General features: G+C 44.9%; 2 protein-coding genes, 1 long non-coding RNA gene and 1 pseudogene across 4 annotated transcripts; 3 read left to right on the top strand and 1 right to left on the bottom strand.

Moving 5' to 3' along the window:
• The first annotated feature begins 1,017 nt into the window (after nucleotides 1-1,017).
• Nucleotides 1,018-2,237, top strand: LOC308201097. Its single transcript, XR_013956051.1, has 2 exons — nucleotides 1,018-1,385; nucleotides 1,752-2,237. It is a non-coding gene; the product is annotated as an uncharacterized lncRNA (long non-coding RNA).
• An 8,761-nt stretch (nucleotides 2,238-10,998) lies between these two features.
• LOC308200946 (olfactory receptor 6B1-like) lies at nucleotides 10,999-12,700 on the top strand (the record flags this gene model as incomplete). Its single annotated transcript, XM_080607564.1, has 1 exon — nucleotides 10,999-12,700. The coding sequence occupies exon 1, from the start codon at nucleotides 11,726-11,728 to the stop codon at nucleotides 12,698-12,700; it is 975 nt and encodes a 324-aa protein (XP_080463690.1). The 5' UTR covers nucleotides 10,999-11,725.
• A 2,864-nt stretch (nucleotides 12,701-15,564) lies between these two features.
• LOC308201093 (olfactory receptor 12D2-like) lies at nucleotides 15,565-19,547 on the bottom strand. The gene is made up of 2 exons (XM_080607858.1): nucleotides 19,521-19,547; nucleotides 15,565-17,955 (listed from the first exon to the last, which is right to left on the bottom strand). The coding sequence occupies exon 2, from the start codon at nucleotides 17,951-17,953 to the stop codon at nucleotides 16,922-16,924; it is 1,032 nt and encodes a 343-aa protein (XP_080463984.1). The 5' UTR covers nucleotides 17,954-17,955; nucleotides 19,521-19,547; the 3' UTR covers nucleotides 15,565-16,921.
• A 5,705-nt stretch (nucleotides 19,548-25,252) lies between these two features.
• LOC308200945 (olfactory receptor 10A7-like) lies at nucleotides 25,253-26,322 on the top strand (annotated as a pseudogene). The gene has a single exon. The product of its transcript is annotated as an olfactory receptor 10A7-like (transcript).
• Nucleotides 26,323-27,547: the final 1,225 nt, after the last annotated feature.

Genomic DNA, 27,547 nt, shown 5'->3' with positions numbered 1-27,547 from the left:
ACCTGAGAACTCCTTGAGGTGGGCAAGGTCTAGGAAGGGTGAGGAGTCCCACCTGAGAAACCTCATCTAGGTGAGCCTGCAGTGCACAGGAGGTTGGAGTGGCTCACCTCCAAAGGTCCTTTCCAGTCCAACATGAGTAACGTGGACTCTGGACCAGCCACACAAAGGTAATGCCTTGGGAGGCAGCAGCACGAGAATGCGTAAAAGCACCTGGTGTTTCAGGAAGGGTACAAAGCCACTTGGAAACTCCCTTGGTGAGGAAAGCAGCACGTTGCGAGGAGTGAGACTAGGAGCTCTGCTATTCCTGCCATGCCTGAGGCCGAAATACCATGTCCACTGCAGTCCGCAGCTGGGTGACTCATGTTTGCCTGCAGTTCAGGGATTTTCCCAGCTCTTCCACATCAGGATGACTGTCAGGTGTGCTGGGAGGCAGATCCCAAGACACTTTGTACTTGGAACTCATGTAAGCGGCTGCTCCATCTCTGCTCCAGGAAAAAAAGAAATCAGGTTTTGGCTCCGTGCCGCAAGCCTCGCCTCAAAAGCAGGCCAGCCAGAACTCTGGCCAGTGGGACAAATGTGTTGAGCAAACCAGGTCAATTGGACATTGGTTCAGCTTCAGGGAAGGACGCGGGCATCTCTTGGATCACGTTCCTATGCCTTGCCCTGCTGCATTTCTGTGAAGGCACAGAGGAAGGTCTCACTGCTTCAGAACTTTCACGGAACTTTGTCTTTGGGCTCTGTCAGAGCATGACGAGTGTCAGCAATGACCTTGTTGTCCTCTCCTCTGCCTTCAGGAGACTTCCTCTACTTCACAACACTCCATCCTTGCTGAAACATCTTGGAAACATGGGCCATGTCTCCCCCACGTGTCCTGTCTTGATCTTCTACCTGACCTTACTCCACAACCTCCTGCATGTCTGTGATGAACAACAGGGAGAAACGTCTCGCAGAATTAGCTCCAATCTCAGCACTGAATGCCCTTGTGCGCTGAATTCTTGAGTCCTCTGTGGCTGACTGTCACCGTGACTGGTGGCCATGCTCACCACAAAGTGGATGAGACTCCAAAGGACGTTTGTATGATGGAATCACACAATCCCGCACAGGGAGCCTAAGACCTCTGTCGTAATTGGCCTTAGGAGCCTGGGACACAGATACATCAGTTCAATGTCGGGTGGTATGAGGCAGGAACAAAAGCTGTCAGATGAAAGAAGCAAGCTCTTAACCACCAACAAGGCCTCTGAAGGAAGCAGCTATGAGGTGTTCTGATGCTTCATGAGCAAGGAATGTTTCTGTTCCCGTGGGGCTCTGGGATGCAGCATAAAAGACCGTGCTGCTGCAGGCTCTGCATCCACTTCTCTTCTCTCTCCCTTTCCTTGAGGAACGAGGTAAGCCTGCGTTCACTCCAGCTCTCCCTGAGGGCCCCATTGCTTTCATGCTGGCGACTCAGTTTGGAACTTGGGCTGCCTCAGATTGGCACTGCAATACAGATGTTTCGGGCCTGTGACCTCTCTCCCTTTGGAAGGGGTGGATTTGGAGAGCTGGGGACTGTGGGGACCTCTCAAGCAGAGGGAGATTGATGGGGGTCAGCTGCAGGGATGTCTCTCTGCAAGAATTAGCACCTGAAAACAGACGGACTCTTACCAAACAGCCCTGTGCACCCTGTCCAATCCTCAATGCGGCGATTTCTGTTGTGGAGATGACAAAGGCTGATCTTGGGGTCTGTGTTCCTTCCCTGCTACTCTGTGTTTCAGCTTTGCCTCCCTCGACGAGAGATGTCTTGCTTCAGACCCTGTGTCCCATCCCCCTGCGGTGCCTCTGGCCCAACCCCACTTGCAAGCAGCTGCAGTGAGCCGTGTGTCGCCCGGTGCGCCGACTCGACGGTTGCCATTGAGGCCTCCCCGGTCGTGGTGACCCTGCCGGGCCCCATCCTCACCTCTTTCCCTCAGAACACCGCCGTGGGATCCTCTCTGTCAGCTGCTGTTGGCAGCTCCCTCAGCACTGGGGGGGTTCCCATCTCTTCTGGGGGCTCCCTTGGTCTGGGGGGGTCAGGGCTGTGTCTGCCTTCCCCACTCTGCCGCTTCAACTGCTGAAGCGCGTGGATCATCCCATTTGGGGCAGACATCCCTGAGATGGACGGGCCATTCTCTCTGCCTCCCTGAACCCTGCAGACGTTCTTCTTGGTCTCTGTACTGTGCCACTGCCTTTCTACCTTCCCATTAAAGGCCTTGTGCAGCATAGCTGGAGACTCGTGGTGGTCTGTTCTCTTCCTCCCTCCATTAGCTTCCTTCCAACAGGAAGACATTGGTCTGATAAGGTGAAAAAACAGTGAGGAAAGGAGTCTGGGAGCCAAAAGCTGCAGAGGTCCCACTGAGATTTGAACTCAGATCGCTGGATTCAGAGTCCAGAGTGCTCACCATTACACCATGGGACCCTCTGGACACCTGCTGTGTCCCTGCTGTGAGCAAGTGATGGAGCATAGCACGAGGTTCAACAAAAGGAAGAGCTGCCAGGATGACACAACACACCTTCCTATGAATTGCACAACGCTGAATGCCTTCTTTCTCTGATGGCACTCAGGCGCCCTCTCTCCTGACATCCTAACTCTTTCCACTGGAAACACAGCAGGCAAAACCTGCCCTCTCCCGTGTCTGCGAGTCAATCCCCACGCTTGGTGCACTTCCACGGCTATACGGACGTCCCTGACCTCATTCCACAGCAACTACCATAAACAGGTGCACAACAGAAAGACAGGAAGCCTTTGAGAAATGAGTCTCCATCCTGGTGATCACAGGATGGACGTGAGCTTGGAGCCCTCGTACCGCTGGCAGGCACAAATGGCTTCTGCTGTTTGCTGTACTTCTGTGGAAGGGGAACGACGGGAATAGGCTGGGGCTCAGAGTGCAAAGAAACATGCCTGGAAAGGTGGCAGAGTGGTATCTCCTGAGTGCGGAGTGTGTATCTCACTTCCTTCTTCCCAGGAACATTGTTGCATCCACTTCCGGTTATATTCGGAAGGTCTAAAAAATGCCGGAGTCTCAGTATAGTATGGCAGTGGCTCTGCACGCAGCCTGGGGACACAGGGATGCCGACATGTGCAGTCCTGGCTACGATTGTGCAAAAGAGTATTTCAAACCCAACCTCAGAGGAAAGAACGCTGTGCTCTGAACACTGGTGTTGTACACACCAGCATACTCTTTGAAGCAACCCCACCTTTGACCAGCCAGCTCCACAGAGATGCCAAATACAGAGGATGAAGAAGAGAGTAAATTCATTCAAGTTGGTGTGATTTCAGAACACCCAGACAGGCCTCTGAGCCATAAAGGACAGCCATCCACCTGCTGCAGCACCAAACTGCTTCAGCATTTCTCTGCAGCACCCTCGTCATGGGGGTGCTCATCCCTGGGAGAGAAAGCAGGCAGCACCATGCTCTGGGGACACAAGGAAGGCTCGATGCCCCAGGGCACATGGCATTCAAATGTCAGGACAGAAACGGGGTGGTTTTGGAGCACGACACACTGCTTCTGCAGCCTGGCTGAAGAAAAGCTGGGGTGCGTTGGCCGGGAATCGAACCCGGGTCAACTGCTTGGAAGGCAGCTATGCTCACCACTATACCACCAACGCATCTGTCTGCGTGCCTCCCTGGGGCTCCGGCAGCTCACCAACTCAATGGGCTCCTCCTTCCAGCCACCTGCCCACACCCTGCCTCAACCTGCTGGGGGGCCCCTGCCATTCTGTCTCATTCTCGAAGACAGGGATGAGGCACAGCTACCAGAAACACCTCTGTCTTCTCCGTCTTCTGCAACGCCCGTTGCTGCCTCCCTGGCTGCTGCTGCTGGCGCTGCTCTCCTTCGGGTCTGACGCGGGCTGCCCATGCACGTGCTCTGCATGTGTAGGTGGGGGTGTGCAACCGTGACAGTGTCAGCATAGCTAGCAGAGCCGCCAGCGTATCCTGGGCAGAGTTGAGGGCTGAGGTATGTCTGCTGCTCCACGGCAGCCTGCCCTGCTGAGGGGCCCTTTTGGAGTGCTGACTGGCAAGAAAGCAAAGGAGAAGGGTGGAGAGCGAGAGAGACAGTGCAGAGGGAGTGCAACAGCCAAAGCCATGGCTGTCCTGAGAGAGGAAGGGCCGCAGTGGCACAAAAGCTTGACAGGAGCCTGCAACTAAAGGCTGTAGCAGAGGATGGTTTCGATCCATCGACCTCTGGGTTATGGGCCCAGCACGCTTCCGCTGCGCCACTCTGCTCCCCCCCAAGCCCCTCTCCCCCCACCTCACCCAGCCCTGCGTGGTGCGCCCTGAGCCAAACCCGCAGCAATGGGGCGCCTGCCTGCCTGCTTTGTAGGCTGCCCACAACCTGCTCTCCACACAGCTCACCAGGGCCGCCACCATGCCCGCAAATCACGCTGCCCCGTGATGGGGACTGCGCCCCCTGACACACAGCGCCCTGCCCCTGCCTGTGCTGCGCTCCCCTGCGGAGCATGGCTCCTCCGACTGCCTGACGCAGCCCAGCCCTCGCTGCTCCCTCACAGACACAGGGCTGTGCCCACCACCGGCCAGGGGCCTGCCAGGCACACAGGGAAAGCCCTCAGCCCCAGCCCTGAAGCGTAGGTAGAGCCTGTCATGGGGGACGAGGGACGAGGTGGCCATGCTCAGGCCTGCATGTTTCTGCCTCTGCCTGCTGCTTCCCTGGCCTGTCTACACGCCCCGGCACACAGCAGCCAGACACACGAGATAAAGCTCAAACACAACACACAGGGCTGGGCATAGAAGGAGCGCTGCTGGAGACTGCCTGCCTTCCGCAGTGGGGATAGCTCAGGGCAGAGCCTTTGAGCTGCCCCTTAGTCCTTTGCGGCTCTGTGACCGTCAGTGGGACAACTGCAGGGAACAAGCCAGGTACCGGTATGGGCCTTACACACATTCTCCTTCTCGGGGCTCTCTCCTTGCCATAATACCTCAGGGTATTAGCCCTTGTCCTATCCCTTCCCACTTCAGCAAACAAGGCCAGGCTACCAGCATCAGCCCCTCTTCCTCCCAGGGCCTTTGCTGCCGGAGCAGCTGGCCATGGGACCAAAAGAAGGCCTCTCTGAAGCCTCCTGCTCTTTTCTAGCACACGGGTCAGCACCTGAGACAGCAGGGAGTAGTCTGATGGATGCCACAGTCCCCACCGCACGTCCTTTTGCACTTGCTCTTCTTCCTCAGAGGAGAAGCAGACAGGATAGACCGGTGCACCCCTCAGCATCTCAGCTTTATGCCAAATTTAGGAAAGACCCCTGGGAAAGGTTGTCCCTATGTGTGCAAGGGCTGGGGACGGAGAGGGGTCAGCCGTTAGAACCCCGTGGCCTTCAGGCAAAATCCACGAGGATCCACTGCTCTCAGAGCTAGGAATTGTCTTCCCTTTAGGATGACGCCACTGTTCACAGAAGGACTTCTACAGCCCCTGGACATCAGTAGCCTTTTCTGTGTCCACTTCTTGCCTGACTGGTAAATGGGATCAGGATTACTTGCCCATTCAGGCAGTGTTGGGGTGGAGGCGAGGACAAGGACTCGCAGTGAGCAAGGGGGAGTTGCTGTGTTCTCTGGCAAGGCCCTGTGCAGCTGGAGGAACACGACTGTGCCTGGGGGCCTGCATCCCATGGCAGCTGCACGGTCACTGCAGGCAGACCAAAAGGGGACTGCATGCCGTAGTTGGCAGGATTCGAACCTGCGCGGGGAAACCCCAATGGATTTCTAGTCCATCGCCTTCACCACTCGGCCACAACTACCTGCTCCAGACAGCTCTGCTGGGATCATCAAGTGCCCTGTGCAATGATAACTAGCTCCCTGGCACTCTCAAGGACAGGCTGCACCCAAAGACGGTGCACAGAGGACCTGCAACATCAGCCCAAAATGGCACCTGCTGACAGGCTTCCTGGCCCCTTGACTGGTGGAACCCCAGGGATAACGATGCACCTCCCAGCACCTTGGCCTCACACTGCCGTACGGCATATGGAATCGTTTCTACACACTGAATCATTTCTGCTCACCATCTTTGTAACATTTCTGCTCACCATCTTTGCTGCTTCCATGGAAAAAGCGTGGAGACAACCTATGTGGAAACAAACACTGATGCTGGTAGCTGTGGGATGGGATATTAGTCATGGGATGCAGTCTTTCCCAAACTGATCCAATGTGGGCTTCCAACACAATGCGGTTCTTCAAGAACCACTCCAACATGGTCCTTACAACAGGATGCAGTCCTTCAGGAACAGACTCCTCCAGACTGCGTCCCCCACACGCTGCAGCTCCCACCAGACACCCTGCTCCACCATGAGCTCCTCTCCTTGGATTGCAGTTCTGGCCCAGAGTCTGCTCCTCTGATGGCTAACAGTGGTCTGTAACGTCCTTCGGGCCATATCCACCTGCTCCACCATGGTCTTTTACATGGGCTGCAGGGGGACAGCTTGCTCCTCCACTGTCCTCGACGCAGGCCACAGGACAACTTCTTCTCCAGACCTGGAGCATCTCCTTCCCATCCTTCTTCATTGTACTTGGTGTCTGCAGGGTTGCTTCTCTCTACTTTTCCTCATTCCTCTCTCCCAGATGCTGTTGCACAGCGTGTTTGTTTTTTTTTTTTCCCCCTTTCTTAAATATGCTATCACAGAAGCACAACCAACATCGCTCATTGGCTCAGCTTTGGAGAGTGGTGGGTCCCTTTTTGAGATTGTAAACAGAAAGGGTCTCGTGGGTTAAGTGGTGATTGGTGACCATCTTGTCCATAGTGACCATGAAGTAGTCAGATTTAAAATATTAGGTGATAGGAGGAAAACTACCACTAAATCTTCAACCCTGGGTATAGGGGGAGCAGACTTGGGGTTGCTCAGGGAACTAGTTAGTATGGTCCCCTGGGAATTTGCTTTTGAAGGTGCTGGGATACATCAGCACAGGTACTTTTAAAGTACTACCTCTTAAGAGTACAGGAACAGAGGACTCAAAAATGTCAGCAGTCAAGCAGGCAGGACAGAATGCCGGGTTGGCTGGGCAGGGATCTTCTTCTAGAGCTTAGATGGGAAAAGAAAGTATATGGCCACTGCAGATGAGGTCAAGTGACATGAGAGGACTACAACATTGCTGTTCAGCATTGTAAGTTAATAATTTGTGCAGCCAAAGTTCAATTAGAGTTGAAGCTGGCCAACAAAAAGGACTTTTTAAAGTATGTTAACTGCAAAAGGAGGACCACAGGGAACATTGGTCCATTATTTGATGAGGGTATTCACCTCACAGATGGTGATATAGACAAAGCAGACATTCAATGCCATCTTTACCTGTTTCTTCAACAGCAATGATGAGCTCTGGGACCCAGACAGCCCTGATATGGAGGGCTGTGACTGCAGGAACAATAAACTCCCAGCCAACTCCAGACTTGTGTGGGATTTGCTGCTCCAGCTGGATGCATGTAAGTCTATAGGGTCAGATGGAATTCAGCCCAGGGTACTCAAAGAGCTGATCGATGTCATCATGAGACTACTATCAATTATTTTTCAACAGTCTTGGGAATCTAGAGTGGTCCTAGTTGACTGGAAGCTGGCAAACGTTGCCCTAATTTTCAAGAAGAGCGAGAAAGAAGACCCTGGTAATTACAGGCCTGTCAGTCTCACTTCAGTGCCTAGTAAAATTATGGAGAAGATTATGCTGGGAGTTACTGAAAAACACTTACAAGACAACACAGTCATTGGTCATTGCCAACTCAAGATCACTAGGGGAAAGTGCTGTTTAGCTAACTCATTTTTTCTTTTATGTAACAGTGTTGACCAAGGGAAACCAAGGGAAACCACTTGATACAATCTTTTTTTTTTTTTTTTCAGTAAAGCTTTTGATACTGTTTCTCACAGTATTCTTCTGTCCATCATACAGCTCGATAAATACGTAATATGAAGGGTGCACAGTTGGCTGACAGGTCAGGCTCAAAGGTTTATAGTAAATGGAGTTGCATCAGAATGGTGGCCAATCAATAGTGGGGTTCTTCAGGGCACCATCTTGGGGCCAGTTCTCTTCATTATTCTTATAAATGATCCGGATGCAAAACTCGAATGTATACTAAGTAAAATTGAAGACATTAAATTACAAGGAGCTGTTGACTCCATCGAGAGTAGAGAGGTCTTGCAGAGAGATCTTGACAAATTAGAGGGCTGAGCAATCACCAACCTCATGAAGTTTAACAAGAGAAGTGCCGGATTCTGCACCTGGGACAGGGCAACCCTGGATATATGTACAAACTGATGGACGAGAGGCTGGAAAGCAGCCTTACAGAAAGAGATTGGGAGTTCTGGTCAGTGGCAAGCTGTATATGAATCACGAATGTGCCCTGGCAGCCAAAAGGGCCAACCATATCCTGGGGTGCATCAGGCACAGCATTGCTAACCAGTTGAGGAAGCGATTGTCTCATCCTGCTCTACACTGGTGCATCCTCACCTCGACTACTGCGTGCAGTTTTAAGCACCATGATATAAGAAGCACATAAAACGATTAGAGAATATCCAAAGGAGGGCAACAAGGATGATGACAGGTCTAGAGGGCAAGACATATGAGGACTGATTGAAGTAAATTGGATTGTTCAGCCTCGAGAAGAGACTGAGGGGAGACCTCATCACATCCAACAGCTTTCTCATGAAGAGAGTGGAGGGGCAGGCACTGATTTCTTCTCTCTGGTGACCAGTGACAAGATCTGAGGGAAGAGCATGAAGCTGCATCAGGGGAAATTCAGATTAGATATTAGGAAAACGTTCTTCACTGGTGGTCAGGCACTGGAAGAGGCTCCCCACAAAAGTGACACCAAGCCTGCTTCAAGAAGCATTTGGACAAGGCTCTCAGATATACGGTTTGATATTTGGGTGGTCCTGTGTGGAGTCAGGAGCTGGACTCAATGATCCTTGTGGATGCCTTCCAACTTAGGACATTCCGTGATTCTATGATTCTATGAGATCTAGACAAAACAGTCAGTGGGCCCTAGGGAATGATTCAGGCCACACCAGAGCTTGCTTACTTACTTCAGAGGTCTTAGTTGAGGTCCTTATACTAGAAAAATCTAGTAAAACTCAGATGCTCTAGGTTTCCGTAATAGGGCAAAATGTTCTCACATATCCTGTATTATATGTCAGCCCTATGCAGGTGTCCCAGAAGTGCATTGTGGCAAGGTGTTAGGCATAGGTGAATGGAAAGCTCAATGATGACTACAGCTTTGGTAAGCTACACTGTAACTAGAACTGCATTCACCACATTAGAAAATCTTTATTCTACATGCTGTGAATTCAGGCACTGAAGTCTTGTTCTGTGGGATCTGGTTTCCTCTCATCTTTGTTCCCAATGCTTTTCTCCTTTCTTAGATACAAGCGAAGAAAGTAGCAATAACAGTTGTTGGAGTTCACACTGGGTTTGGATTTTGAGCCACAGCACCCATCCTGCTTCTGCACAGCACAAGAAATCTGTGCAGGCCTTGCGAGAGAGTTTATTCTTGTTGGTTGGATACCATCATTCTCTGGCCCTTACTGCCTCCCTCAAGCACATATGAAGCCCTTGTTATCTGTCTGCAACTCAGATAATGTGATCACATTTTGAAAGAAATGTAAAGCAATACAGGGATCTGACATGCATGGCCCATCACTGATCCAAGATTTTTTTTTCCAGCCCATGCAACAACTACTCAGCCACTTGAAATGACTTAAAGACATGAAAGAAGTGTTTAACATGGCAGGGGAGGAAAAAAGAAAAAAAAAAAAAAAAAAAAACGAAAACAACCTACAGTCATCTATCCAGAGACGGAATCTTTTGGGAACAATCTGAAAACTTTCTGACAAGGTCTCAAAGGCCACTGTGTAGAATTATGCTCCTGTATACAAAAAGCAGTCACAGCCAAGTCTAAACTGTCAGAAATTCACTTAAATTTATAGAACCGTGGCTACTTAAAGACACTTCTGATTTCTCCTCCATACATGACTTTAAGGACTAAAAGGGAACACAAAATCTGGAGATGCATCAAATGATGGGACCACTTTGCAGTTGATTGTCTGATTTTCAGCCTCAAATTTTGGTCTTCTTCAGTCTTACTTGTGAACATCCTCAAGTCTCAGTCTTGTAAGTTCTTGCACCCAATGAGTTAATTTTGGAGAAGTGGTTTATATATATTCATACCAGGCATAAATAAGACAAGTTGGATTGGTGATCGTCTTTACAGAAAAATGCTAAATCCTGTTTTGTGATTTTTATACATGCAATTTATGTTTTGATATATATTTATACTGTATTTATATTCAAGCAAAACTGTGAACTGAAAAGAGCAATAATATCAATGTTTTAATGTTAATAATAATGAGGTAGTGCTTTGAAATAATTATAAGTCATTTTTATAAATTGATTACTTATATAAGTCATTAATTTAAAAGTCAATAGCAATTATTTCAATTCAGGTTTCAGTGCCAAATACATTCTTCCAGCAGTTTTGGACTTAACAGGGTCCTGGTGATGCTCTGAACTTTCTGTGTATAAATTGATGACAATAAAATGACTACAGCTGCTAATAAGATTACTGTTCTTGAGTCCTTTTTAAAGGCAATTGGCTTGATCTGAAAAGTGTAACTACCTAAATTTTAGCTGATCATTGAGGAATCATACAGTTCAGTTAATGGGGAGAAAAAACAACTTTTAAAATGAATTAAATGGATCCAAAATTAGACATAAAAGATGCATCTGTCACAACATAAAGTGTTACACGTTCTGTGGGTGTATATAGATTGCAACAGTGGGTTTGCAGGATTAAGTCTGATAGGGTTTTGTGATTCAGACCTGTAAACTAGCAAGAGATTTTAACTCAAATTATTTCAGCCTTTTTTTTTCTTTTTAATTAGCAAAACATGTCCTTCATCAAAATTATTTTTCCCCAAGGATCTCACAGACTCATAAAAGTTATCATGAAAAAAATAAAAATAAAAATTAAGAAAATTAAAAAAAAAAGTGGTCACTATCCACAAACTAAAATTTCTGTATCTTTTTTTTTTTTTTTTTTCTTCTAGAAATGAAATAAACTCTTTTGAATTTCTTACTTTCCCAGGAAATGTTCCATAAATGTATTTTCAACATTATCTTATAACAATGTGCCAATTCTTCTGTTTTCATATTTAAAAAAAATAAGCATTCTACATGCAAACTGTTTTAACAAGAAAAAATAATGATATGGGATGACCAGCTCTTTTGTTCCAATAACTTCAGGATCACAATTCTGAGATGCCTGAATCCAATAGACAAGATGATTAATTTATCTATCTCTCATTAATGCTTTTGAAAATTTGACGAAAGTTTTAGTAAACTAGAATTAAAATGAATTCAGGAATTAGAGGCAAGATTCATCAGAATGTACTTTAAATGGTTTCTACAGGGATGCTTACAGTTGGACTAGTCATCTACATTTTCCTTGTTATTACTGAACCTGCACTTTTGATGAGGTTTATCTTATCCTAAGGTCAGATAAACTGCCTGTTTCTTTTCATTGACTGAAAGAGAAACCTACATGGTAGTCATCTAAAGCTTAATCACACAAATCTTGTCTAGGGATAAGAAAATTTGTTTAATTTTTGCAGAAATAAGCATTTAATTTTCAAGCCTCTTTCCCATATTCTGCTCTCTTTTTCCTTTTTCTTTTTTTTTTTTTTTTTTTTCCTGTTCTGTATTTGATCTCCAAGACTCAGCTCTGCACTTCTCTTTATGGAAGAGAATTCTACCCAGATCAACATGTTCCTCTTGCTAGGATTCCCAGGCCTAATGGACTTGAAGGTATTATTCTTCATAGTACTACTACTGACATACATTTTAACTGTTATGGAGAATGTGGTCATCATTTCCCTAATCAAAACAAACCATGAGCTCTACAAACCCATGTATTTTTTTCTTGGTCATCTCTCCTTCATTGAGGTCTGGTACATCTCAGTTACTATCCCCAAACTCTTGGCAAATTTCATTGCTGAAGACAGAAGTATTTCCTTTGTGGGATGCATGACCCAAATATTTTTCTTCAGCTCCTTCATGTGCACTGAATGTGTCCTTCTCTCTGCCATGGCATATGATCGTTATGTGGCTATCTGTCAACCATTGCGCTATCTGGTCATCATGACATATCAAATGTGTATATACCTGATAGCTCTCTCCTGGTTCAGTGGGTTCACTGTGTCTTTGATCAAGATCTCCTTCATCTCTCAGTTGGAGTTTTGTGGTCCCCAGGTAATTAACCATTTTTTCTGTGATATCAGCCCCGTGCTAAACCTCGCCTGTACTGATATGTCAGTGGCAGAGATGGTAGACTTTGTGTTGGCCTTATTCATCCTGCTTGTTCCTCTCTCCATCACTATTGTCTCCTACGTATTAATTATCACGACAATCCTGCATATCCCCACCACCCAAAGTAAGAAGAAAGCTTTCTCCACGTGTGCTTCCCACCTAACTGTGGTCACCATTTTCTTCTCAGCTGCCCTCTTTATGTATGCTCGGCCCAAGAAGATCGATCCTTATGACTTGAATAAGCTTGTGTCAGCTGTGTATACTATTGTCACTCCCATCTTAAACCCCTTCATTTACTGTCTGAGGAATCAGGAACTGAAGAGAGCATTAAAAAAAGTTCTTTCTGAAAAAATCAGTATCTATAAAGTCTCCAGATCCATCACTTCTCTCCAAATGCAAGGATAAGCTATGCATAAACTGGAGCTGATAAGCACACTATAAGGATATCTGGCTAATGTCTGTTCAAAACAGACTGTGATCAGAGGACCAATGACAGGGTGGAGAATGCTGACAACCTGATCCTTCTGAATCAGTCATCCCTAATACCATCAAAGGTGAATGAGCCATAGTCCCAGGAACTTCCCCAAGTGCTATGCAAAATAAAGGGGACTATTGCATACGGGAGTATAGAATGTGGAAAGCCTGGGGATGGATGGAAAGTCTGGAATGAAATGGAATGGAAAGAATGGGGGATATTACAGGATTTATTACAGTTTGTTTAGGGAAATGGCCAAAGGAAGATAAAGGGAGATAAACACAGGAAAATGAGCAAATAAAAGATCACGTGCACTGGTCTGGTCAACCACTGTACCCGGTTACCACAATCTGTCCTGCCTTTTTATTAAACTGCTTTCCTTTCACAGAATTACAGAATTGTCAAGTTTAGAAGGGATCTCTGAAGGTCACCTGGTCCAACCTCCCTACTCAAGAAGGACCAACTAGAGCCAGTTGCCCAGGACCATAGGCAGATGGCTTTTGAATGTCTCCAAGGAGGGAGACTCCACAACCTCTCTGGGCAACCTGTTCCATTGCTCAGTCACCCACACAGTAAAGAAGATTTCCTTAATGTTCAGACAGAGCCTCCTGTGTTTCAGTTTATGCCAATTGCCTATTGTCCTGTCACTGGGCATCACTAGAAAGAGCCTGGCTCCAACCTCTTTGCACGATGTCCTGCCTTGAGACAGATTGCCTATGTCCTGCCTCAAGTTTTCCCTTTTTATGTGTGCATATGCATACGTGTGAGTGATTTGGTAGTAAACATAAAGACATTGATCAGGACAAGAGGCCTGAAAAACAGATTCTGGAGTGACAGAAGATTACGGGTCTAAAACTAGAGGGACCAAGGTCAGAAAGCAAGACATGGAGAGCCCATTAGTCCAAAATCCAGCTGCCAAAGGGACTGTGGCTCTGGATGCCAGACATTGAAAATACCAAGGGCCTGAGAGACCAAAACTGAAGAGACCAAAGGTCTAGTAGACAGATAAACTCATGAAGGGGATATTCTGCTATAAGACATCCACATTCATGCTGTCTGTGTTATGTGGAGACTTGTAAAATATAGTGTCCTACCCATATTGATCCATTTGTGGCTCTGCGTGTGTGTTTACATGCACCTATTGGGAACTTGTGCTCAGGCTCACTACTAGCAGGGCATGGAAACAGGGATATGTATTGGGTTTATATGGCAAGGGCTTAGTAACAGGGGGGCTGGAGGGGTGGCTAGTGGCCTTTGTGAGAAGAATACAGAAGCTGCCCCGTGTTAGATAGACACCAGTTCCAGGCAGCTCAAAAAGAGATCTGTTGCTGGACATAGTCGAGCCAATAAGCAATGTTGGTTACACCTCTGTGAGAGCAGATTTAAGAAAGGGAAAAAGAAAACTGCTGTGCAACAACAGCTGGGAGAGAGGAGTGAGAAACAGCACTACATACACCAAGGTTAGTGCAGAAGGAGGGCAGGAGGTGCTCCAGGCACAGAGCAGAAGTTCCACTGTGGCCTGTGGAGGACCCCATGGTGGAGCAGGTGGATGTGGCCTGAATTAGGCTGCAGCCCATGGAGAGCCCCCGCAGGAGCAGGCTCCAGGCCAGAGTTGCAGGCCGTGGAGAGGAGCTGCCACCCATGGGAGACCCATGTTGGAGCAGTTTGCTCCTGATGGATGGACCCTGTGGTACAGACCCATACTGGAGCATTTCTTGAAGAGATGCAGTCTGTGGGGAGCCCACACAGGATCAATTTTTGAAGGATGGCATCCTGCGGGAAGGACCCTGCATTGGAGCAGAGGAAGAGAGCAACAATGGAGCGGCAGAGATGAAGTGTTACAGGCTGACTGCAGCCCCCATTCCATTGCACCACTCGGGGGGAGGACGTAGGAGACGGTGGATGGGGGGAAAGTTTTTTAGTTTGCTTTGATTTATTCACTGTTCTAGTCTGCTAGTTATAGGCAATAAATTATATTAATATCCCTATGCTGAGTCTGTTTTGTCTGTGATGGTAATTGCTGGGTGGTCTCCCAATTATCTCAACACTTGAGCTCTTTTCATTGTATTTTCTCCCCTTTTTTCCTTCGAGGAGGAGGAGTGAGAGAGTGGTTGTGGTGGAGTTTAGCTGCCCAGCAGGGTAAAAACACCACAGGATAAACAGCAATCATTCCACTCACCTGCCCAGGACTGCAGGAATACGCTGGATGCAGCTACTCTTAATACATACTTGAGAACAGCTCTAAGAATCTCTTTAAATTCATCAAATTTGAAGTTGGCTATATGAGATACAGCAGATAAATCAATATCCATCGATTATAATGCAACAGTGTTCTCATTTGTTCTTGTCATTGACCAATGTTTGGGTACCATTCTATGATTATACAATTCTAAGTAAGTCCATGGATGTTCAGTGTGGACTTTAGTAGAGGTTTGGATAGTCTCCTAGTCTCAACACAATAGCAATAATCACAGGCTCAGTTTGATGATGAAGATTCATATAGTTCGTTCGTAACATGCAGTTGAAATTCAGTTTTCCAAATGCTTTAGCATGAGTATATACTCATGACATACCATCAGCAAAAACAAAATAGAAAGTTCCAGTAGGTAGAAACTAGTCCATGAAAAAAATACATGGTTCCAAACTTCCCTTTTGTTCCTCTACCCTTTTGCAAAAAGAATAGACTACCTTACACTGTATCACTCTTTAATTCCATTCCTATCACAGGGCACTGAGTTCTTACATAACCAGTAAGAATTTCCCACATTTCTTTTCTACGGCATTCTCAAAACAAACAAACAAACAAACAAACAAACAAACTCCCTTTTTTGAACTGAGAATTATAAATAAGAACATCAACATTTTTGGGGTTGTGCTAGATGGCTGCTTACAAGATGTGACCCAAAAGAGATCTAACCATATGCCATGTGATTACAGGTAGTTTATTCCATGAGGTGCAAACTATCATTTTTGGGGCAAATGCCAGTTTGCACACCAAGTTGGTAGCTGAGATCTCTCTCTGGTTTGTTCTCGAAGACAGCACACATATAGCCTTTGCAAGCTTGGTGTAGAATTACAGTTTCTTTCTGCACCAGTGCAGAACTGAACACCAGACAGGTCTTGCAAGGAGGGAAACAGTTCCTTCACAACTTTCCAGCTAAAAAAAAAATAAAAATAAAAAAAATTTCACGGACTCATGGACTGTATGTCCGAGTGCTGATGTTAGCTATATACTTGATTCCTGCTCATTCCTATTCACCCTGCATTGCAGTAAAGCTGGTGTTGAAATTTCTCTTGTATCTTCCTACAAGCATTGTCACAAAACATTACGCCACAACATACCATTTCTTCTGAGTGTATATAAAAAAGCTTGTCAAGTCTTCTGTCTGCCTCAGGTGCAGTTGCTCTTAAAGTCCAAGAGTGCTGGAAGGAGCATCTGAGTTCTCAGAGTGGGTGCGGAATTCCTAGCTGACTGTTCAGTGTGATGGGTTTGGTGTGATGACAGCAAGAATGTCTGCCTTGTTCATGATGCCTTTTTTAGAAGTTGGGGGTCAGCATTTTTTGAAATCTTGAGGAAAGTATTTAGCACAGTCAGGAGTAAGTAAGATGGGCAGAAGAGTGGAAGATAGGCAGGAGAGTGGAATTCAGGTGAAAGGTCTCGATGTAGTTGTCTAAAAATGTACACTTCATGCTCATCTCCATTTTTAAGCATACATTTAAATACACGTTCATTAGTAAGGCTCCCCTTATACTTCATGAAAAGATGTGGATCCCCCAAAAAGAGATGACTCGAGTCAAATGTTGGCAAAATTCTCAGTCTATGCAACACTCAAAATGTAACACATAGTAGCTCTCTTGGGATATACAGATTGTCTGGATGTGAGGAGAGTCATTCAGCTTCCTAAACATAGCCATCAAGTAATAATGTAATACTTTGTATTATCCAGGACTACTGAATGGGACTGTCAGCTTTGGCTCATATCCTGCAAGAGACAAACATGCTTCTGTATCGGATGCTGGAGACTAGATGGGCTACAATAAGACATCTACACTGACAGAATAAAGATCAAGGCCTTAAATACCTCCCCTGATTTACATCTAAGCAATTAAATTGTAATGTGCTGAACTACATGAGATAATGAGTGATTTTTTTAGTCTCTTGTAATACAGCATCCTTTTGATCTCTTCTCTTGTAAATATGAATGGTGGAGTAACCACATTCTGAGTCTTGTTCCTGTTTTGGTCACTTTCCACCAGGAGAGTTTTCTCCCTAATATTTTATTCAGGGCAGATCTCACCTCCTGGTTCCTAAGAGTGTAGATCAAGGGGTTCAGAGCTGGGGTGATGGCACTGTACATGACAGACACCTGCATGTCCATTATAGAGGAGCTGCTTGAGGATGGAGGTGTATAATTGAAGAACAGTGGTATGTACATTAGTGCCACAACCGTAAGGTGAGAGGCACAGGTGGAGAAGGGCTTCCATCTTCCTTCCTGAGACTGGACTTTCTGGAAGAGGAAGGAGATGATGTATAGATAGGAAAGGACTATGAGAATGAATGGGCCTAGAGCAATAGATGTGGTGACAACATTAAGGAGGATCATGTTGAGGCTGGTACTACTACAAGCCAAATTCAACAGTGGCTTGATATCACAGAAAAAGTGATGAATTTGGTTATGCCCACAGAAACTCAGTTGAGAGGTCATAATTGAATGCATCATGGCATGTACAAAACCAATGGACCAGCTGGCCACAGCCAGCAGCAGACAAGTCCTTGGGCTCATGACAAGGGTGTAGCACAGCGGGTTGCAAATGGCCACATAGCGGTCATAAGCCATGGTGGCCAGGAGCACAGCCTCAGTACTGCCCAGAAAGTGGAAGAAGTAGAGCTGGGCCAAGCACCCAGCAAGAGAAATAGGCTGATGCCCAAAGAGAAAACCAGTCAGCATCTTGGGAACAGTAACTGTAGAGTAAAAAATGTCCAGGCAGGAAAGGTTCCCCAGGAAGAAGTACATCGGTGTGTGGAGCTGCGGCTCAGATATCACCATGGTCACAATGACACCATTTCCCAGAAGACTAGTTAGGTAGAGCAACAGGAAGGAGATGAAGAAAAAGTATTGTAGACCTTGGATATCGGTGAGGCCCAAAAGGATGAACTCACTGACCTCTGAGTGGTTCAGCATTGCTAGAAAAATAGGAAGCAAAGGCAAAATGTCAAGGTTTCACAGTGTGAGAAATGCTGTATTACAATACTTATTTTTTTCTGTGCTATTTTAATACAAGCAAATGAAGGAAAGAGCAAAACATTATATATGCAACCAAACATAAAAGCTGAATACAAACACAAGAATTTAACACAAACAAAAGTAAATGTAGTACAGTCTTCTAATTTGTCTAGAACAAAAACAAAGAAAAAAGTGAAAAAATTACAGAGATTAAATATTAAAATAAAAACTTCCATCTGTGTATAATATAGAAGAATATGTAAGGACAATATGTAAGATATGAAACATTGCTGCTTCTTCACCTTCAGCCACATTCATATTTCAGTTCTGCCCGTCTGTAACTCCCTGCTATAACCTTTAATCTCACCAATAAAGCTTCATAATTCATAAAGATTCACAATGTGAATCACTCTTGATGTTTTCTTTTTACTATTGTGCCTACATTTCTTTAAGCCAATTTCAACTTTCCCATTTCTAATGGTTACTATTTCTTCCAGATGGTTCTTTGATCTTTAAAAATGTGCAATTTCCATTTTTTTAAATCAAAAACAGACACCAGAAGGTGCTCCAAGGTTCCATACAATAAGCAACATTTCTTTTGTACATTGCTGTCAATAAAAGAAGATGATGCCTTAGCATGTGATCACATGCTGTTTCTGTTATTGAACTATATATTTTGCCTAAACAACATCTTTTCGTTGTGTAGCAGCACATGAATGGAACAAAAGCCAGCATCAGATCTCCTACAATACTGTGATGGAGCAACAGTGAGTTTGTAGGAGCCAAATTAGCTAGCGCAAGTTCTTAGCCAAATTTGCTCATCACACTGAAAGCTGATCATACTGTCCCCACTGTGACATTAATGATCAGTACTGTCAGTATCTCTAGTCTTTTAAAATGCAAGTGAGCAAGCACATGCTCTCACTTTTTTTGTTTCAAATAAGTTTTCTTAGCACTATGTATAATTTCTGAACATATAGAATAAAAAGCAAAGTCCCGAAATTATTTTGCTAGGGCAGATAGGCACAGGTATTTCTAGCTTAAAGTACAGACTGCAAATTCTGCAAACTGAGAATTTTTCTTTGTGTATTGAACATAGCAATGATTAATACTGACGAATATAAACAATGGAAAAAAATATTACTTTCAAGATATTTCTTGTAAAGTTTAAAACATATATAGATACATTTCATAGCCTTTCTTCGTCATTCCACTACATACTTTTATTGAAAATAAGTAGTTGCTAGAAGTCATTATGATATATCTCCAACCCAGTCACTCTCTTTCTCATGCTACTTTAGCTTACCCTTTTAGCATGAAAACAATAAACTAACAAAACACTTTTAAAATGTTTTCATAATAAAAGAATGCGAGCATGTAGCCTAAGGTAATTTCTGCATATATGCATCCACTCTAAAAAACTGATCATATTTGGCTAAAAATACTTTTAGCATTATCTTTTGAATAATATATATTTGAAACATTAGATTTAATATTGTTCTAGATTTGTCAAAATGTTAGTCACCTGTATTTGAAGAGTTAGAGATGTTATTCTCTATGAAATACAAACGCTTCAGTTTCTTACATGTTATTTGCCACCTTTAAGCATAGAAGTGTTTCTCACTGAAATCCATCTGGGGAAAAACATCACTCCATTAAGGTGTGTCCCACAATGCCCTCTGATTCTGCCTGTTATTCTCAGTTAACTACAGGTGATCTAATCACTTTCTTCTACTCCTTTAACGATATTTTTTTCTTCTATGTCTAACATTTCCCTTCTATTTCACAGATGCTGACTAATCTTTTCTCCAGTGAATGGAGAAACACATCCAGTCAAAGGAAAACAGATATCCCAAAGTTTTTTGTTTGTTTGTTTGTTTGTTTTTCCAGGGGTGGAGGAAGTCCCAAAGTTTTTTGTTTGGTTGGTTGGTTTTTATTTTTGTTTTTCAGGCATGTGGGGAAGACACTTGCTCAAATATAAATGCAAATAAAAGTCTTTGCATGCTGAAGGTTGCCTATTTTTCCAACTGTATAAATTATTTTTTTTTCTGCACAAGCCTCACATCACCACCAATCAGTATTTTTCTGATTGTAGTAGAGCTCTCTGACAATGAGGGAATGGGAAAGCCAGAAAACAAAGCTGAGGACAAAACAACCTATTCTGAATTTCTGAATTCAAAGATTAAGAATTTCTGTCTTGCTATTTTCTTTCATACCTTATTTTTTTAGATGAGAGATTAATACTGTGGCCATGATGAAAAAGACTTCCATGTATATTCAGGTAAGACACAAGGAGGAAGCTTTGCAAACTCTACTAGAAATTTCTGATGGAGGAAAAAAAATGTTTGTTTTTTTTTTTTTGTTTGTTTGTTTTTTTATCATGTTCAGAATGTACAAAATATCCACCATGGGGGAAATAACTTTCCTACTGCTTTCATCGGTCTCTTGAGATTAGCTTTGTGACTCAGCGCAGAGTTGCAAAACAAAGAACCAAGCACTCCCTGAACATAATGCATGTATGAGTCACCTGCAAAACTAAAGAAAAAAAAGTGGAAGCAGATGACAACCTCAGCTGAACTGGAGCAGTGTTTTGGCCACTGCATTTCCTAAATCTCCTTCAAATATTCAAATTTGTGAAACCAAGTATGTGTTCTATTTGTTATGATCTGTTAGGATTTTTGATGTTTTATTTTTATTGTTATTTTACAGATAAGAAGGAATTTCTAGCCACGTAGTCAAAAAAAAAAAAATAATCACATCTTAAGCTTAATTTTCAATCTTATGGAAAAGTTGCAGCTGCTTACGTAAATAATGTGTTCAATTTTAGTTCAAGAAGTTCAAATGTGCGGGTGTAAATCCTACAGAAACTTTTAAATCACAAAGATGCATCTTTCTAGGAATTTGGCTTTTACTTTTCCTCTATAAAGCTCCTGGCAGCTCAGCTCCAGATTGGTTTTGGGTTTTAAAACCCAGTATGTTCAGAGTAGTTTTGTAGACACGTAGAACCTCGGCAGGCTTACTCTCCTTCCCCTGATCAAAACAAGCCAAATGCACTGTGTCTTGTCCAGTAAAGTTTTCAACAATTTCAAGGACATTTAAGCAAACTCTCCGGGCAACTAGTTCAGTTGTCCAAATACCCTAAGGGTGAAGAAGTATTCCCTAGTACCCAATTCAAATTTCCCATGTTTCGACTTGCACAGATCACCTCTCATCTTATCACTGTGCTCCTCTGAGAAGTATTTGCCTCCATTTTCTCTACACCTATGCCATACCATGTAGTAGTAGACAGCAACAAGATCTGTGAGACTTCCCTCCCTAAGGATGAAAAAAACAGTCTCCCAGCCTCTCCTTGTCCTCCAGGTGTGTCAGACCACTAATCACCCTGGTGTTCTTGTGTTCTTCCACTGCACTCACTCCACTAGGCCATGTCTTTCCAGTACTGGGCAGTCCAAAAACTGGACACACTGTTCCAAGTGTGATCTCAGAAGGGGAATGATCCCCACCCTTTATCTGTCTGTTGTCCATGCTTGTGCCGGTGTAGCCCAAGATGCACTTGGCCTTCCTTGCAGCAAGGGTACACTGCTGACACACATCTAATTTTTTGTCCACCTAGCCCCTGATAGGAGCAGTTACGGATGTAACCTGACCATCATGAGAAAACAGACATAAAACGACTGCTAAAAACTGTCAGGTGAAAATGCCCTTCAGCCTGGGAAATTAGTCTGGGAACTAGGCCTGGAAATTTGGCCTTTGCTGCCTGGGAACTTGGCTTGGGAACCAGAGGCCTCTTTGAAGGGTGCAGGTGGTGCCTTTGAAGTGCAGCTGGACACCTCAAACAGGGAGGAGCCAGCAGCACATGCGCACTGGTGTGTAGCTGGTGTGTCAGGGCCTGGGACCTCTGCACCAACTATTGTCAGTTTGCAAGATCACGCACTTACCATGGTGTCCACTAGGCAGAGAGCTCACTCCAAAAAGATTGTGGCGACCCAGACAGAGGTCTGCCCAGAGACATGGCTGTTCAGGCCTCTGGCTGTAGGGAGTGCCTGAGCCTGCCACTGCCAAGGGAGGGCAGTGGGGAGACCGCCTGTTCTCAGGGGGAAGGTCTGCTCACCGGTGGTGGCTGAGCTCAAGGAGGAGGTGGAAAGACTAAGGAGCATCAGGGTGTGTAAGCAGGAGATTGATTGGTGGAGTAACTCCCTGGCGAGCCAGAGAGAAGGGCACTGGTGGGATGACCCCTAGAGGGTGATGGAGCCCTTGCCCTGGCACTGTTGGGCAGATGGAAGAGACCAAAAAGACGAGGCGGGTTGGAAGTGAGCCCCAGTTCAGCGTCGCAGGCAACCCCCCTCCCTACCTACCCTGCTTCCCCAGGTGCCCCTCTGTAATAGGTTTGAGGTCCTGGATCTTGAAGGAGAGGTAGGCAAGGATTGTGGTCAAAGGCCAACCTATGAGGTCTCATCAGAAGAAGCAGTCAACACCATGCCTCAAGACTGCCTCCGGAAAGGAAGGAAGGAAGGAAGGAAGGAAGGAAGGAAGGAAGGAAGGAAGGAAGGAAGGAAGGAAGGAAGGAAGGAAGGAAGGAAGGAAGGAAGGAAGGAAGGAAGGAAGGAAGGAAGGAAGGAAGGAAGGAAGGAAGGAAGGAAGGAAGGAAGGAAGGAAGGAAGGAAGGAAGGAAGGAAGGAAGGAAGGAAGGAAGGAAGGAAGGAAGGAAGGAAGGTAATTGTAGTAGGAGATTCCCTTCTGAGAGGAACAAAGGGCCAGATGTGCAAAGTTGACCCTCATCATAGGGAAGTCTGCAGTCTACCTGGAGCCCGGATTAGGGATATCACCAGGACACTCCCCAGCCTGGTGTGCTCAACAGGCTACTACCCACTACTGATCTTCTGGGCAGGTGGGGAGGAAGCTGCATTCCATAGTCTGAGGGGAATAAAGAAAGCCTTCAAGGCCTTGGGACGGTTGGTGAAAGAGTCTGGGACACAAGTTATTTTCTCTTCCCTTCTTCCATTCTGGGATGATGACATGGAATGGAAGAGAAGGATCCGGTCTAAATGCTTGGCTATGTGATTGGTGCTACAGGCAAGGCTTTGGATTCTTTGATAATGGCTGGTTTTATAAGACTCCAAGCCTGACAGTAATATGCAGGAAAGGTTTATCTCACAGGGGCAAAAGGGTTCTGAGAAATCAATTAGCAGGATTCATTTGGAAAGCTTTAAACTAGATTCAAAGGGGGATGGGGTTGTAGCTGGGCTTGCACCAGTGGGGCAGTGCTCTAGCAGTGATGAAGACTGGGAGACCTCCCACCCCCCTAGGGTGAAATCGGCATGCTCAGCTTGCTCTCTGAAGTGCCTGTACACCAATGCACGGGGAACAAGCAGGAGAAGTTAGAAATCCATGTTTGGTCTGGAGATTATGATCTGGTGGCAATTACAGAGACATGGTGGGACGGCTCACATGACTGGAATGTGGTCATGGGTGGGTATGCCCTGCTCAGGAAAGACAGGCCAGCAAGGTGAGATGGTGGAGTTGCTCTTTACATGAGAGAACAACTACATTGTATCGAGCACTGTCCAGGGGTGGATGAGGAGTGAGTTGAGAGTCTGTGGGTGACAATTAAGTGACAGTCTGGCATGGGGAATTCTGTTGTGGGTGTCTGTTACCAGCCACCAGATCAGGATGAGGAAGTTGACGAGGCCTTCTACAGGCAGCTGATAGCAGCCTCGCAATCACAAGCCTTGATTATTGTGGGGGATTTCAACTACCCTGACATTTGCTGGAAGGCCTACTCAGCCAGCCATCCGCAGTCCAGGAGGTTCCTCCAGTGTACTGATGATCACTTCCTGGTGCAAATGGTGGATGTGCCAACTAGGAGAGGAGCGCTGCTGGATCTTGTCCTCACTAACAGGAGGAGCTGGTTTAAGTGATGAAAGTTGAGGGCAGCCTTGCTTGCAGTGTCCATGAGATGGAGGAGTACAGGATCTCATGTGGCAGGAACAGAATACTGAGCAGAATCGCAACCCTGGACTTCAGTATGGAGGACTTTGGCCTTTTCAAGCAATCGCTAGGGGAAATCCCATGGGACAAGGTAATTGAAGGAAAAGGTTTAGCAGTGTGGCCAGCAGGTCTAAGGAGGTGATTGTCCCCCTGTACTCGGCTCTGGTGAGGCCGCACCTCGAGTACTGTGTTCAGTTTTGGGCCCCTCGCTACAAGAAGGACATGGAGGTGCTCGAGAGAGTCCAGAGAAGGGCAACGAAGCTGGTGAGGGGTCTGGAGAACAAGTCTTACGAGGAGCCGCTGAGGGAGCTGGGGTTGTTCAGCCTGGAGAAGAGGAGGCTCAGGGGAGACCTCATCGCTCTCTATAGGTACCTTAAAGGAGGCTGTAGAGAGGTGGGGGTTGGTCTATTCTCCCACGTGCCTGGTGACAGGACGAGGGGGAATGGGCTAAAGTTGCGCCAGGGGAGGTTTAGGTTGGATGTTAGGAAGAACTTCTTTACCGAAAGGGTTGTTAGGCATTGGAATGGGCTGCCCAGGGAAGTGGTTGAGTCGCTATCCCTGGAGGTCTTTAAAAGACGTTTAGATGTAGCCCTTAGTGAAGTGGTTTAGTGGAGGACTTGTTAGTGTTAGGGCAGAGGTTGGACTAGATGATCTTGGAGGTCTCTTTCAACCTAGATGATTCTGTGATTCTGTGAACATTTTTATAAATTTAAACTTGACTTGATCTATTCTGTATTCATCTTACAAATAAAGTGTGTTTCTGTATTATGCTATATTTCTCTTCATTAAATATAAATTGTTTTTAAGTTGACTGATTCACATTTAGGTGACTCTAGACATTTAGACACTGAAGTTAACGGAGAGACATCCAGCCCATCCAAAGGTGAAATTCTGGCTCGTCATAGATGTCACCCATATGATAAGATGACCTGCACTTTGGAGGTATCTACTCCTTTCTATGTAAAATAAGTTCCAAATGGTTATTAGAAATGTGTATGTCTCTTTTCTCTTCACCTAATTTAGAGATGATTCTCAGCCTGTGACTGTTGAAGATGTGCTTGTACAGGTTCCCCAACCGAGCTCTTTTACTCCGGGGTCACTGTCATATCCAATTTTAAGCCTCATCTCATGTTTTAAGCCTCATCTTACCTGCAGCTGTAGCTATTTCCAAGACCATAAGTCTGTTCTAAGCTACTAATCTTTTAGTAGTGTGTGTGTGTGGGGGGGGGGGGGGTTGTTGTTTTTTTTCTGTTTGGTAGGTTGGTCGGTTTTGTTTTTTTTGTTGTTGTTTTTGTTTGTTTGTTTGGTTGTTGTTTTTTTTTTGTTGTTTGTTTGTTTGTTTTTGCTGTTTTCTTTTAGGATGGGTCTTGTTGAGGAAATGAAGCCAGGAAACCAAACCATTGTCACTCATTTCTTACTTCTGGGGTTTACCCTACATGGCAAGATGCAGCTCCTATTTTTCATAATGATTTCCATCACGTTCCTGTGCATCGTTATAGGTAACTCTTAATTGCAGAGATCACAACCATTGACTCTGTCCTACACAATTCCATGTACTACTTCCCAATGAATCTTGCCTTGACAGAAACCTACTACAGCTTAAGCACTGTGCCCAAGATGCTCTTGATTCTGCTGATGGAGAGAAAAATTACTTGCTTCACAGCCTGTGCCCTGCAACTCGGTTGTGCTATACTTTTTGTCACTTGTGTTTCCTCTCAGGTGCAATGGCTTATGATCGGCAAGTGTCAATATGCCACCCTCTGCATTAGTTCACCATGATGAACAGGGATCTCTGCTTCAGGATGGCTGTTGGGTCTTGGCTTACTGGTGTACCTGTTGCTCTGGTCTTCACCATATGGCTGTTTACCTTACCCTTCTATGGGACAAACAACATTGATCATTTTTTTTGTGATGTTTCTCCTATGTTGAAGTTGGTGTGAGCAGATACAGCCTTGTTTAAACTACTGATTTTTATTGCTACTGTCATGGTAGCGATGGTTCCCTTTTCACTGATAGTTATTTCTTACCTTCACATTATCCATGCTGTTCTACAGACAACCTCAGCTCTGGGCCAGAGGCGGGCCTTTTCCACCCATGCAGCTCACCCATTGGTAGTAACTCTTTTCTACAGCACAGCTGGCATCATTCACCTGCGACCTAAGTCCAGCCTCTCACCCAATATGAAGAAAATGGTTGCCCTCTCTTACACAGTTGTCACCCCCATGCTTAACCCCATAATCTACAGCTTGAGGAATCAGAAACTTAAGCAAAGCCTGAGAAGATGCATTGACAAAAGGCTGCTTAGGAAGCAGACAGCCATCTTTTCTCCGTCCAGGTGATGCATTCTTTGTATCTGTGCAGGAAATAAGTGTTTCCCTAGGAAAAATTCTTAAGGAAATTTTTAGTTAAGTGTCTTTCAAAAAGATCTGTGCTATTTTAGCAATACTTTACTGTTAAATCCATTCAATATCAAGCCTTTTTTTACTCAGCATATCAAAATAAATTATCGTGATCGTACCTCTGGTCTTGTAAACAACTAAGTAAACCTGACTAAGAATAGGAATATTCAAAAAGTGGATATCTTCATTATAAAGTTATAATCATCCCCCATCATTATAACTTATGTCCATAAATTTGAAAAGCCACTACCTTAAAAAAAGTTTTCCTCCTCAATCAAAGGAAAAGTGATAGCCTGGAAATTTTTCCCATTAAAAAAATAAAAATAAAAGGGGGAGTTGAAATGAGTTGAGAAACAAGTTAGTACCTTATGATTGCAAGACAGAAACTGTCTCCTGGAATTCTCCTTCCCACTGATTGGAGAGACTGGGTTCAAGTCTAGACTTGATTTGATTTTCTTTCTCTCAGAACAAAGTTCTCTTTTGCAACTAGCAAGTAACTTGCCCTGTTTAAAACAGAAACGATAAACTGAAACATTGCCAGCTATCTGCAGTAGCTTTGTTTTAATTATTTCCCTTTTCATGTAGGCTGAAAGAAAGTTACGTGAGGGGATTGTTTAACTCATTGAACTTGATACTTTCTGTCTGAATCTTGTTCTGGCTTGCCAGAAGGAGTGTTCATTAAAGTGAAATATGGTTTGTGCTTTTATTTTCTCTCTGCTTATTTCTAAGTTCCACACAAATTCTGGTGTTGCTTATATCTGAGCAGCATAGTCTCCTTCAATTTGTGTGATTAATACCTAATTTACATCTACTTCTCTTTGACCAGAAGTAACATTTTTCCCTAGAGCCATTCAGCTTTTTACATCACAGAATGATCTGTTCATCTAACCATCCAAATTTAGGCTTTCCGCATCTCTCTTCCCACAGAAGTGTCTTATCCTCGGTTTATTTTGTGGCAGAAACCCCATATGTATCCGTCTAGGCACATAGCAATTCAGCTTGAGACACAGTCTAAAAAGCTTGGTTTTTCCCATCACTCATAATGAGTTGCTCTTTTTCTTTTCTTTTTTTTAAAGCAGTAAGGCAGGTTGAGGAAGTGTGAACAAAAAGGAATAGTTCATCATCTACTCGAAGCCAAGCCCCAACAGGCAAGGCAATCCTCCTT

This window comes from Anser brachyrhynchus (genome assembly GCF_964034855.1).
Source record: "Anser brachyrhynchus genome assembly, chromosome: 11".
Classification (NCBI taxonomy): Eukaryota; Metazoa; Chordata; class Aves; order Anseriformes; family Anatidae; genus Anser; species Anser brachyrhynchus.
This window is presented reverse-complemented; position numbering and strand designations above follow the sequence as displayed.

What these genes read in the sequence shown, in the direction of transcription:
- LOC308201093 (XM_080607858.1), bottom strand. Translation starts at nt 17,953, where the DNA reads ATGCTGAACCACTCAGAGGTCAGTGAGTTCATCCTTTTGGGCCTCACC.